This window comes from Belonocnema kinseyi, chromosome 5, assembly GCF_010883055.1.
Source record: "Belonocnema kinseyi isolate 2016_QV_RU_SX_M_011 chromosome 5, B_treatae_v1, whole genome shotgun sequence".
Taxonomy (NCBI): domain Eukaryota; kingdom Metazoa; phylum Arthropoda; class Insecta; order Hymenoptera; family Cynipidae; genus Belonocnema; species Belonocnema kinseyi.
The window spans coordinates 138697955-138711060 of record NC_046661.1 but is presented as its reverse complement, the minus strand read 5'-3'; the positions used below and the strand labels follow the sequence as shown (position 1 = coordinate 138711060).

Genomic DNA, 13106 nt, shown 5'->3' with positions numbered 1-13106 from the left:
CTGACGGAGTGGGGCTCGCTGAACGCGTTTAGTGTTGACTGACCGCCTTTCCACGCGCTTTTAGTGTTTAAGGCTGGATGAACCGTAAAGGGCGTGTTACAAAAGTTTATTAATATTATTGACAAACACAATCAAAAAATTCTTTAAAATAGTTGAATATGTAACTGAAATTGATCGGTTTGATTAAAATTGATATAAGTGAAAAAATCAGTTGAATTTTTAATCAAAGCTGATTAATTTCAAACAAAAATATAATACTTAACATTTCAACAGTAACAATTTTTATTATTCATAAATGAAAAACAGTTGCATGCAACTAAAGAGAATTAGTTTATAAAAATAATATTCAATAGAAAAACAAAAAATAGACTAATTTTCAACAAAAAAGATCATAGTAGATATTTTAAGAAAAAACAGATTTCTATTTATAATAAAAACAGTTAAATTTAACGAAAAATGATTAATTCTTACAACGAAAAATGTAATAGTTTATATTTCGAAACACAAAAAATTACTGTTTAAAATAAAGAAATTGCTGAAAATTGTAACAAAACAATCAAATTGTTAAGAAAAAAAAAATTATCTACAAAATAGTTGAATTATCAAGAGGAAAATTTAAATGGAAAAAGTGCATTTTTAACCACATAATTTAATTTTTGTCTAAAAATGATTAATTTTCAACCATAAATTAAAAAGTTGAATTTTTTATTTGAAAAATGGATTGAAAAAATAACAATTTTTAATCAATTAGAAGAATTTTCAGTCAAAACAGATTATTTCTCAAAAAAATATAATATGGATACTTTATAAAAAAAAATGTTTTCTTTTAAATCGAAAACAGTTGACCTGAACTAAAAAAGATTAATTCTGGAAACACAACATGTTATAGTCAATATTTTTGGAACAAAAAATTTTCTATTTAAAATAAAAAACATTTGATTTCCACAAAAAGTGTTTGTTTTGTAACAAGATAGTTAAATATCCAATCTAAACAGCTTAATTTTTAACAAAACAGTTGGATTTTTAACCCGAAAAGAAATTTTTTTAAATTTTGATACCGAAAAAATAAAATATCAACAAAAAAGTTTATATTTTACCAAATAGTAGAATTTTGAATTTAAAAAATTAATTAAAAATACTAATTTTCTACAGAATAGTTTAATCTTCAAGAAATTAATTTAATGTTTGAGAAAGTAGTTTAAAATAGTTAATAATGTTAATAAAGTTACATAAAAGTGAATATTAAATAAACCTGGGCAAAAATCTGTTTCCTATTTATTATTTTTTTTTAATTAAAGGTTAACAAATTTTACAAACTAATAAAATTTTAAAGGATTAATTTGCGGAACTGCTCCTTGATCTTATTCTAGCGTTGCAACAAGAACTAAAATCTCGGAACTGTTGCTTCTAAAGCAACGGCCGTTGCTTTAAAATCAAGGGTTCCGAGATCTTAGTTCTTGTTCCAACGCTAGAATAAGATCAGGAAGTAGGTCCGTGAATTAATCATTTGAAATTTCTCTCCGTGCAGTAGTTTAAAAAAATGATGAAAATTCAGCTAATTTTTTATAATGAAACTTTCAACGTATGTGAGCAAAGAAAAATTCCTTAAAATGTTTATAACAATTTGTTAGTTTGAAAGACTGCTTTAGTTTTATTTCGAATCAAATTTCCCTCAAGTAACTAAAATAGTTACAAGTTTTATATTTTCGATTTCTGGTTGTAGATAAAAAAAAATAGATAAAAAAAATAGATAAAAAAAATAGATAAAAAAAGAGATAATAAAAATTAACTAATTTTGACATAGAATCAACAGCAGCCAAATGTTGAATGACGTTTTCTGACCGAATCGTCTAAACCAACAAATTTTATAGCCTTAAGATGTTAATAAAACTTATTAGCTCTGCTGAGATTCGAACCCAGGTCTACAGATTGCCGGCGTGGTCCTCCACAGAACTAGACCAGGAATCTGCAGACCTGGGTTCGAATCCCAGCGAAACCAAAATTTTTTTTCACAAGTAAAGACCAGAATTATTTCAGTTTAGGCTATTAGATCAAAAAGCGGCATTCCTTCAATGAAAAATGAAATAAAAAAAGTACTGAAATAATAATTTGATTTTAAAAATTATTACAGAAGAATCGTGGGATCTTCACATACGTCGAAAACGTGTCATTGATAGAACCCTTCATGGAAATAGGCCTGTTGCAATTCATGAGGTTCCCTATATAGTAAATGTGAAAGCCAATAAGGCTACTATTTGCGGAGGAAGTATATTGGCGCCAAAAATTATATTGACTGCCGCCCACTGTTTTCTCTGGCATCAACATCCCCTTTTATGCAAAAAATGCTCAGAACCGATCATATACACAATTCTATCTGGCTCAGAAGAAAGAAACGGGGGAATTCTGCACACCATAAAAAAGAGAATTACACACCCAGATTTTCAGCCACCTCTTTATTCCAGTGACCTCGCATTGCTTGTGATTTTTCCACCAATTGACTTGGTCCATTCGCCTAATCGAGGAATTAGACTCTACAATGGATTCGTGTCGCCAAAAGATTTTGGCATTTTCAGTGGATGGGGATGTACGAAAATGATACCGTGAGTTATGATAAATATGTTGAATATTAACTGAAAAATTAGTTAACAATTTTCAAATTAAATTATTTATATAATTCTTGCATAGTTTGGGTCCTTTTTAGTAACTGTAAGGCGGGGATAAGTTCCACTTTTAGTCGCTAGGGTGGGAAAAGTAATTTTCTCACCCTAGGGTGTAAAAAGTGACGTCAGAGGTGAATAATGTGAATGAACAAGCAATCAGTTGATCGCGTTTGCAGATTAGAAATATGAGATATCAGTTACATAAAATATAAGCCATCTGACCCTGTGTTACAAAAACCGTATCAAATTATAAATTTGTTATAAAAAATAACATTTGTGGGTTAGCAAAAAACAGATAGGTTTCGAAATTAATACTATCTGATACAGTACATTATTTAGAATTATTTGGAATTTACTTGAATTCATTAGAATTGAGTTGAATTTCTTTAAATTAACATTGAATTCCTTTGAATTCTTTTAAATGGCTTGAAATACTTTTAAACTCTCTCTAATGCTTTTCAATTCTTTTAACTACCATTATATTTTTTAAACTCCTAGGAATTTCTTATATTCTCTGAAATACCTTAAATTCTCTGAATTCTCTGAAATCCTAAATTTCACTGATTTTTCTTGATTTTTTATTTCTATAAATTCCTTGAATTACAAATGTTATCTGGATTTATTGACTTTCTTGAAATTCTTCATTTCTCTGAATTCCTTAAATGCTACGAAATCGTTCAGTTCTCTGAAATCCTTAATTTTGCTGAATGTCAGTAATTTTTTTAATTTACTCAATTCTATTAATTCCTTGGTATCTACTGAAGAAATTCTCTGAAGTTCTTAATTTCTTTGAATTCTTCGATTCTAAATTTCTTTAATTCTCTGAAATTCCTAAAATTCTTTACATTTTCTGATTTGTTTTGGCCTATATTCGCTAAATTCCTTGAGTTCTCTCAATTCCTTTAATTCCATTAATTCTCCAAATTCTCTACAATCTTTTATGTCACTGAATTCTGGATTCCTTAAATTCCTAAAAATTTATAAACAAATTTTCCGAATTCCTCACATTTCTTTACTTATCTGAATTCCTCTCATTCTTCTCAAATGCCTAAAATCGGTTAATTCGCTGCAATCATTGATTTTTCTAAATTCCTTGAATTCTCTGAGTTCCATTAATTGCCTAATTTCTCAGAATTCTTTGATTATTACGAATCTGTTGGATTCTAGGACATCTCGGAATTCCTAAGATTATATAAATGATTGAAATTCTCTAATTTCTTTTAATTCTCTTGATTCTTCGAAATCCTTGAATTAAGGCAATTCTCTGACTTCCTGAAATTCTCTGAATACCCAATTTTATAGAATTATGCAAAAAATCTAAATTTCTTTAATTCTTTGAATTCTTTGAAGCCATCAAATTCCCTGAATTCCTGACATTGTTCGATTTCCTTAAAACCTCTAAATTCCTTTGATTTCCTAATTTTGTTTAATTCCATGAATTACTTGAATTTCTTGCATTCTGCAAATTCTCTATATATAGTAAATAATCTAAATCCCGTAAATTCTGCGAATTCTCTTAATTCTATGAATTCTTTGAATTCTGTGAATTATCTGAATTTGTTGGATTCTCTGAATTCTGTACATTCTATGAATTCTTTGAATTCTGTGAATTATCTGAATTTGTTGGATTCTCTGAATTCTGTACATTCTCTGAATTCTGCGAATATTCTGAATTCATAAGTTTATCTGAAGTTCTAACGTTATCGAAATTTTTAAAACTATAACCATTTCTGAAATACTATGAATTTTTAAAATTTTCAAAATATTTGAAATGTTATTAATCAATCGATTTCTCACAGTTGTTCGAATTCTCTGAATTCCCCTTATTTCTTGGGGTATAAATTCCTGAAATTCTTCTCGTTCTTTAAAATACTTTATTTTCTGTATCCTAAATTTCTTGAATTAATCAAATTCTTTATTTCTTCAAATTCTATCAATTCCTTCAATTTCCTGATTTTGTTTTATTCCCCGAATACCATGGCTTGTCTAAATTCCTTGAGTTCTAAAAATTCCGTGACTTCTGTGAATTTTGTGAATTCTGTTCATTCTGTGAATTCTTAAAATTCTTTGAATTTTCTGATTTCTATGAATTTTTGAATTCTTTGAATTATGTGAATTCCTTTAATTATTTTCATTCCTTGAAGTCTCTAAATTCTTGAAATTCTGCACGTTCTTTGAAATAATTGATTTTCTTTAAATTTTATAAATTCCTTCAATCCCTGAAATTTGTAGATTTCCTTAAATACTCTCAATTCCCTTAATTTTTTGATTTTATTAAATTCCCTAAATACCTTGGCTTCTCTAATATTTTCTTAAAGTCTGTCAATTCTCTGAATTTTTTTAATTCTCTGAATTCCCTTCATTCCTTGAAATATAAATTTCGGAAATTCTTCACGTTGTTTAAAATACTTGACTTTTTCTGAATTTACTCAATTCCTAGAATTTCTGACATTTTTTGATTTCCTCAAATCTTCTAAATTCCTTGAATTACCTGATCTTGTTTCATTCCCGGAATACCTTGGCTTCTTTGAATTTCTTGTGGTCTCTGAATTCCTTAAATTTCTAAATTTTTAAATTCCTTGAATTCTTTGAATTCTTGGAATTCCTTAAAAGCTGCGAATTTTCTGAATTCTGTGAATTTTGAGAATTTTGTGAATTCTGGGCATTCTGTCAATTTTTTTAATTCTCTGAATTCTCTTCATTCCTCAAATTCTCTAAATTCCTTCAATCTCCTGATTTTGTTTCCTTCCCGGGATACTTTGACTTCTTTAAATTTCGTGAGGTCTCTGAATTCCTTAAATTTCTGAATTTATAAATTCCTTGAATTCTCTGAGTTCTTGGAGTTCCTTAAATGCTGAAAATTTTCTTAATTCCGTGAATTTTGAGGATTTCGTGAACTCTGGGCATTCTGTCGATTTTTTTAATTCTCTGAATTCTCTTCATTCCTTAAATTCTCTAAATTCGTTAAAGTCGCTAAATTCTGAAAATTATTCACGTTATTTGAAATACTTAATGTTCTTTAAATATTCAAAATTCTTTAATTTCCTGAAATTTGCGATTTCCCTAAATCCTTGCAATTCTTTCGATTTTCTAATTTTGGTTAATTTCCTGAATACATTGACTTCTATGAATTTCTTGAAGTCTGTCAGTTCTCTTAATTTCTTGAATCCTCTAAATTCCTTGAATTCTGAGCATTTTCTGAATTCAGTGAATACCCTGAATTTCGCGAATTCTGTTTATTCCGTGAATTTGTCAAATTCTCTGAATTTTCTTTATGGCTCAATGTGTCTGAACTCCTTGAAGTCTCTAAAGTCCTAAAATTATTTACGTTCTTTAAAATACCTTGTTTTTTCTAAATTCTCTGAAATTCGGATATTTTGTATTGCCGTAAATGCTCTGAATTCCTTTAATTTGCTGATTTTGTTTATTTCCCTGAATAGCTCCACTTCTCTGAATTTCTTGAAGTCTCAATTCTCTGAATTCCTGGAATTATGAGGAATTCCTGGAATTATTAGGAATGTCCTGAATTCCGTGAATATATTGATTTCTGTGAATACCGTGCATTCTGTAACTTCTGTAATACTTGAATTTCTTTGAATTTATTATATTCCTTAAATTCCTAAAACTTTTCGATTTCTTTAAATCCTCTCAATTCCTTGAAATCTAAGAATTTTCTAAACACAGTGAATACTCTGAATTCTGTGAATTCTGTACATCACTTGAATTCTGTGGATTCTGTCAATTCTGTGCATTGCATACATTCTGGGAATTCTCTGAATTCTATGAAATCTTAGAATTCTCTTAATATTTTTTTAATCCTTGCAGTCTCGAAATTTCTTAAAGTCTTTAAATTCCCGAAATTCCTTATTTTCTTTAAAATACTAAATTTTCTATAAATTTCCTAAATTTCCTAAATTTCCTAAATTTCCTAAATTCTTTGAAATCCTTGATTTCTCTAAATTCCCTGATGGCCTTGATCTCTTTCAATTTCTAGATTTCTCTGAATTCCGAAAATATCTGCAGTTTCTTAAATTCCGCGAATTTAAGCAATTCATAATAATTCCACGAATTCCGATGATTAAGAGAATTTAGACGAATTCAGATAATTTAGAGCATTTATAGGAATTCAGAAGATTTTAAGTTTTTAAGATTTTAAGATTTTAAAAAATTCAAAAGAATTGAAGAGAACTGCTGGCCCACGTAGTTTCTAAGTAGGAGGGCGTGAGACGTTCGCGACTCTCGCCGGGGAAGGGCCGCACACGGGGGGGGGGGGAGTACATTTTTTGGTTCAAAATACGATTCCGGCTGAACCTGTGGAACGATTTGGATGTTTTTTTGAAGCTGATAAAATTTCAAAGAAATTTGTCGAGCCTGATTTTTAATTTAGTTTTTTCAATTTTTTTATAAATAAATAAATATGACAAAAATGGCAACTTTTTATGTTTATCCAGGCATTTGTTGTCAGGAAAATTGTTTTTTTTTTCAATAACAATTTTTTAAATTAGGAACCTTATGGTAATTTCGAAAATTCATAAAGTTTTAATGAATTTTATAATTTTATCAAACAAATTTAATAAACAAATGAATTATTTGGGCATTTGTCGACGGAAAAACTCGTTTTTTCAATGTCAGTCCTTTTAATTGAGAACTTTACGATAATTTTAGTAACATTCATTATTATTTGATTAATTTTATGATTTTGTTAAAAAAACTTATTAAACAAATGTATCAGTGGGACATCTGTGAAAGAAAAATTCGTTTTTTTTCTATGTCAGTCCTTTTAATTGAGAACTTCATGTTAATTTCAACAACATTCATAATTAGTTCATAAACTTTATGATTTTTAAACAAATTTAATAAGCAAATGCATTTTTTGGGCATTTAGCGACGGAAAAACTCGTTTTTTTTCCATGTTCTCTTAATTAAATTCAATTCAATTCTCTTAATTGGGAACTTTAGAATAATTTTAATAGCATTAATAATTAATTAATTCATTTTATGTTTTTGTTAAACAAATTTAATAAACAAATGCATTAGTCGGGCATCTATTGACGAAAATTTTTTATTTTTTATTTCAGTCCTTTTAATTGAGAACTTAATGTTAATTTCAGTAAAATTTATAATTAGTTCATAAATTTTATGCTTTTTTAACAAATTTAATAAAGAAATGCATTTTTTGAGCATTTGTCGCCGGAAAAACTCGTTTTTTTCAATGTCAGTTCTCTTAATTGGAAACTTTAGAATAATTTCAGTAACATTCATAATTAATTAATTAATTTTATGTTTTTATTAAACAAATTTAATAAACAAATGCATTAGTCGGGCATCTGTTGACGACACTTTTTATTTTTTTTCAGTGCTTTTAATTAAGAACTTCATGTTAATTTCAGTAACATTTATAATCAGTTCATAATTGTTATGCTTTTTTTAACAAATTTAATAAACAAATGCATTATTTCGGCATTTGTCGACGGAAAAACTTGTTTTTTTTTAATGTCAGTCCTTTAAATTAGGAACTTTACGATAATTTCAGGAAAATTCATAATTAGTCGATTAATTTTATGTTTTTGTTAAACAAATTTCATAAACAAATGCATTAGTCGAGCATCTGTCGAAATAACAAATATTAAATTTATTGTTCAATCACTCCTTGCATTCAAACCCTCTTGTGTTGACCAATTGCAATTACTAACTGAAAAAAAAACTTTTTTTCTGAAAATAAAAGTTCAGGTGGAATCGTATTTTGAACCAAAAAATGTACTTTTTCCCTACTGTGAGTGCGAGATTTCTCAGTCGAGGTAAATTATTGGAGGGGATGTTTAAAAGATTTAATAAACTTTTTTTGATGGAAAATGGTTTCAAAAAATGATTTAAAAATTTAAACCCTTTTTTGCTTAGTCTTTTTGACTAATTTTTTTATTATCTATTTCAGAATCGTCTTCCCTAATGAGTTACGATCAGTCAAAGTGCCCGTTATTAGCCGTGCAGAATGTAATTCCTACTACCAAACAAAAATAAAAAATTTTACATTACCAGAAGAAGTTTTTTGTACACATGATAAAAATTATGAAAAAGCCAGTTGTGGTGGTGATTCTGGAAATCCTATAGTTTTCCATAATCAATTAGCTGGAGTTTTGGCCGGAAATCACGGACCAGTGCCCGGATATTTTCCTGATGTTTTTACGGACTTGGCTCATCATAAGAACCGTATTTGGCTCACATTAACATTGTTACATCTAAGAAAGTAGTTTTTTATACTAAATCTGGTGATAAATTGTATTATTGATAAATATTCATAAAATTTATAATTATTTATAAAACTCTAAACTTTTAGTACCTAGACACATTTTAATATTGTTTTTATTTCTAGAGTATATTTGATAAAGAATTTTTGAAAGTATCTTCCTTCTTCTCATTTAAATTAGCCTTATCTAGTAATAGACAAATAGCGTTGATAAAAAGTCTCATTAATCATTTCTTCCACGGTCGCAGATAATAAAGAGAATTTCATCAAATGTTATTTCCTCGCACTTAAGGTCTCATAAATCTCCTCTCGAAATCGGAATTGGTTCGAAGTGACTAATTAAAAAAACGAAAGTCCATCATTAATTTAATTAATTGCTCATTTGACTCATCATGAGTCAGAAGTGACAAATCTTCAATTAAATCGGTCTTTTAATGATTAGATAAATATCCATTATTATTTTGATGATCAATTTCAGATTGATGATAAAAAAAGATACTTGAATTTTTAACAAAATATTTACATTTTCTGAATAAAAATAATTGATTCACGATAAAAAAATAACTGGATTTTACACCGAGAAAATTAATTTTCTACCAAAGAAGACGCACATCAAACCAGAATAGTTAGAATTTTAATTTATAATTTATTCATTCAATTTTCGGTTCACAAAAATGAATTTTAAAACGAAAAATAAAGAAAAATTATACAAAATAGTTGAATTTACAAACGATAAGAATAATTTTTAACCAAATCGATCAATTTTTGAACAAAATGATGAATTGAAACAGTTGGTTTCTTTAGCCAAAAAGATTACTTTTTTAAATAATTTACTTTTCAAACCGAACAAGGTGTATTTTCATTAAAAAATTTAATAGTTTAATTTTCAAGTAAAAACTGAATTTTTAACCATAAATGCAATTATAAAATTTTTAGTTGGAAAAGTTAATTTAAAAAAACAGTTAATAAAAAAAGATCAATCATGTATAAAAACATTCATGAATTTTGAACCCAATTTTTGAAATTTTGACTCAAAAATCTAAATTTACAATCAAAAGTAAACTATTTAAATTTTCAGTGAAATAATAAATAGAAAGAAAACTATTGTTAAACAAAATAGTTGAATTTTTCACTAAAATACTTCGACCAAATAGATTAGTTTTCAAAATAAAAGACGAATTTTCAAGGAAAATTTTTTTATTTCCCACACAGAAAAAGATACTTAAAGAATACGGATTGGTTTTCAACTAAGAAAGACAAATTTTCACCGAAAATTGAATAAATGATTTTTCAATTTTAAAAATGAATCATCAATAAAAAATAGTTTTCAACAAAACAGTTAAATCTTCAAACAAACCATTTTCAACAAAAATCAAACATCTTACAACAGAAAAATAAATGTTTAACTAAAAATAGAATAGTGAAATTTTTCGTTGAAAAAATTCATTTTCAACTCATAAAACAAAAATTAAAAAATTTTAAACCACGAAACTAATTTGCTACCCAAATAAATAAATTTTTAACCCTAAAAGAAGAATTTTTATCAAACCACTTAAATTTTGAACGAAAGAATAACAATTTTTATAAAAACTATTCAATTTCCTGCAACGTAGATTATTTTAAAAAAAAATTCTATTTTCTAAAAATAAACAATAATTTTTAATGTAGAATATAAATTTTGTACCAAAATAGACGAATTCTTGCCTTAAAAATGTCAGTATCACACCTTAAATTCAATTTCAAACTAAAATGAAGAATCTTTAGAAAAAATGTATTTAAATCATATTCTTGAATTTCCTACAAAGTGCAATCATTCTTGTTCAAAATAGATTTATTGTCAATGAAAAATGAAATAGTTTATGTTTCGATCAAAGCAGCTGAAATATCAGAGAAAGTTGCTTTTTAAATCAAAACGAATAATTACTGACAAAATTATTAATTTTTCAACAAAGTACAATAATTTTTAAACAAATAAAAGAATTTTTTAACTAAAATTATACATCCTGAAAAGACAATTTTTAGGAAAGTAGTTTAACTTTCAACCAACTAGAATCTTCAACACAAAAATTAAATTTTAAACCAACAGATTAATCTTTGATTAAAAAATAGATTTCAAACAAAATAAATAAATTATCGATAAAAAAGTTTTTGGTCAACAAATATTTAAATTTTCTGAAGAAATTGTGTCAATTCTAAGCACAAAACGACCAATTTTGAACGAAAGAGTTGATTTTCAACCCAAAATTGATAGATTTAACCAAAAAGATTAATTTCTGACTAAATGAACAATTTTCAACAAAATACATCAATTTTCTGAATAAAAAGGTGTGTTTAAAGCAAATAGTTGCATTTTTAACAAAATACATGATTTTTTAAGCAAGCAGTGGAATTTTCGACACTAAAAGATAAATTTTAACTAGGAACAATAAATTTACAATAAGAAAAAACATTTAGTTTTTGAGTTAAAAAATAAATTTGTAATCAAATAACTGATTTATGAACTAAATTGCTCAATTTTCAAAACAGAAATTTTGTAAAAGAGGGATGCATTTTCAAAAAAATAGTCGAATTTTCAACTGAAAAAGATAAATCCACGTAATTTCTTAATAGTGAGAATATACAAATTTATTATCAGGTATTAAACGTATAATTAGAATAGAGATGAGGTGACTCTTTGTGTAAACATGACATAATTTGAGTAATACATATTATAGTCTAATAATGCGCAATTTGAAAGCTTATTATTTTATACATAAATTATCAAATCCTTGAGCACAGAAAATATTTATTAATAAAGTCAGGATTTATTAAAGTTTTTAGGACAGAGGTTATAAAAGATATTAAACAGAAAAGCCAAATGAAAAAATCAAATTCTTAACGGTACATGTACATGAATTTTCCTAAGGAACCTGTCCAGGAATTTTCCGAATAAACCTGTACAGAGATTTTTCCAAGGGAAACTGTACAGGAATTTGCTGAGGCAACCTGCAGAGGAATTTGTTGAGAACCTGTACAGGATTTTTCCGGAGGAACCTGTACATGATTCTGTGAAGGAAATTGTACGCAAGCTAACCTTTGAATGATGCTACCCAGTTTCCTGTACAAAATTATTTTATACGTGGTTTTATGTACAGGAAATTTTTTAGGATACCTATAAATAAACCTGCACAGAAACTAATCCGCGAACGTTCGCTAGTCACTTGGCCCTCTCGATAGTATTTTCGATATCCAAGGGCACTGAAAGAACGCCACTTTAATGCTGTGAGCAGCCTGAGTTTTCGCGATGGCTATCTGTGAAGGAACCTATACATACTTCTGTACAGGGTCTTTCTAGAGATTGTTTTGATGGTTTCTGTAAGGGACCCTATACAATTTTCTTTGCAGGAACGTGTGCCTACATTTTCTCCCCAAAGGAACCTGTACAGGAACCTATACTTAATTATTGAAAGTTTCCTTTGCAAGTTCCATTGCAGAATAATGTACAGGTTTCTCTGACAAATTCGTGTACAGAAACCATGAGGATTACTTGTGCAGGTTCGTGTAAAGGGTTTTTATGCAGAAACATGTCCAGAATCCTCCGAAGTATCTGTACAGGAATCTGACGAAAACACCTGTACATGATCTTGCAAATGAACCTGTATTCAAACTAACATTTTAATGACCCTGCTCAGTATCCTTCACAAAGTGAAACGAGAAGCAAGTTCATGTACGGAAAATTTTTCAGGAAACCTATACATGAATTTGCGTGGAGAAAAATCAGCAAGGTTTCGCTAGTATCTTAGCTCTCTCAATAGTAATTTCGATCTTCAAGGAAATAAAAGAAAAGCGATGGCTTTCTGTGAAGGAACCTATACATGCGTCGGTACAGGTTCCTACCAATGATTCTTTTAATGGCTTCTCTAAGCGATCCTGTGCAAGTTTTTTGTACAGGAACCTGCACCTTAATTTTCCTCTTAAATGCACCTGTGCAGGTACCTATACTTGATGATTTAAAGTTTCCTTTTTCTGTGCAGGTTCCATTACAGGATCACGTACAGGTTCCTTCGCCAAATTCCTGTATAGGAACCGTCAAAATTACCTACGCAGGTTCCTTTCTAGGAAAATGTCCAGGTTTCTCCGAGGAACCTGTACAGAAATTTCCAACTAGGCAGATGTTTAGATTGGACTAGAAAAATAAAATAAAGAATGGTTTAAAGTTTGTT

At 28.1% G+C, this 13106-nt stretch overlaps 1 protein-coding gene across 1 annotated transcript; it reads left to right on the top strand.

The window, feature by feature from the left end:
- Window positions 1-1878: 1878 nt before the first annotated feature.
- LOC117173912 (trypsin 3A1-like) lies at window positions 1879-13073 on the top strand. The gene is made up of 4 exons (XM_033362559.1): window positions 1879-1978; window positions 2132-2600; window positions 8593-8836; window positions 12918-13073. The coding sequence occupies exons 1-4, from the start codon at window positions 1879-1881 to the stop codon at window positions 13071-13073; spliced, it is 969 nt and encodes a 322-aa protein (XP_033218450.1).
- Window positions 13074-13106: the final 33 nt, after the last annotated feature.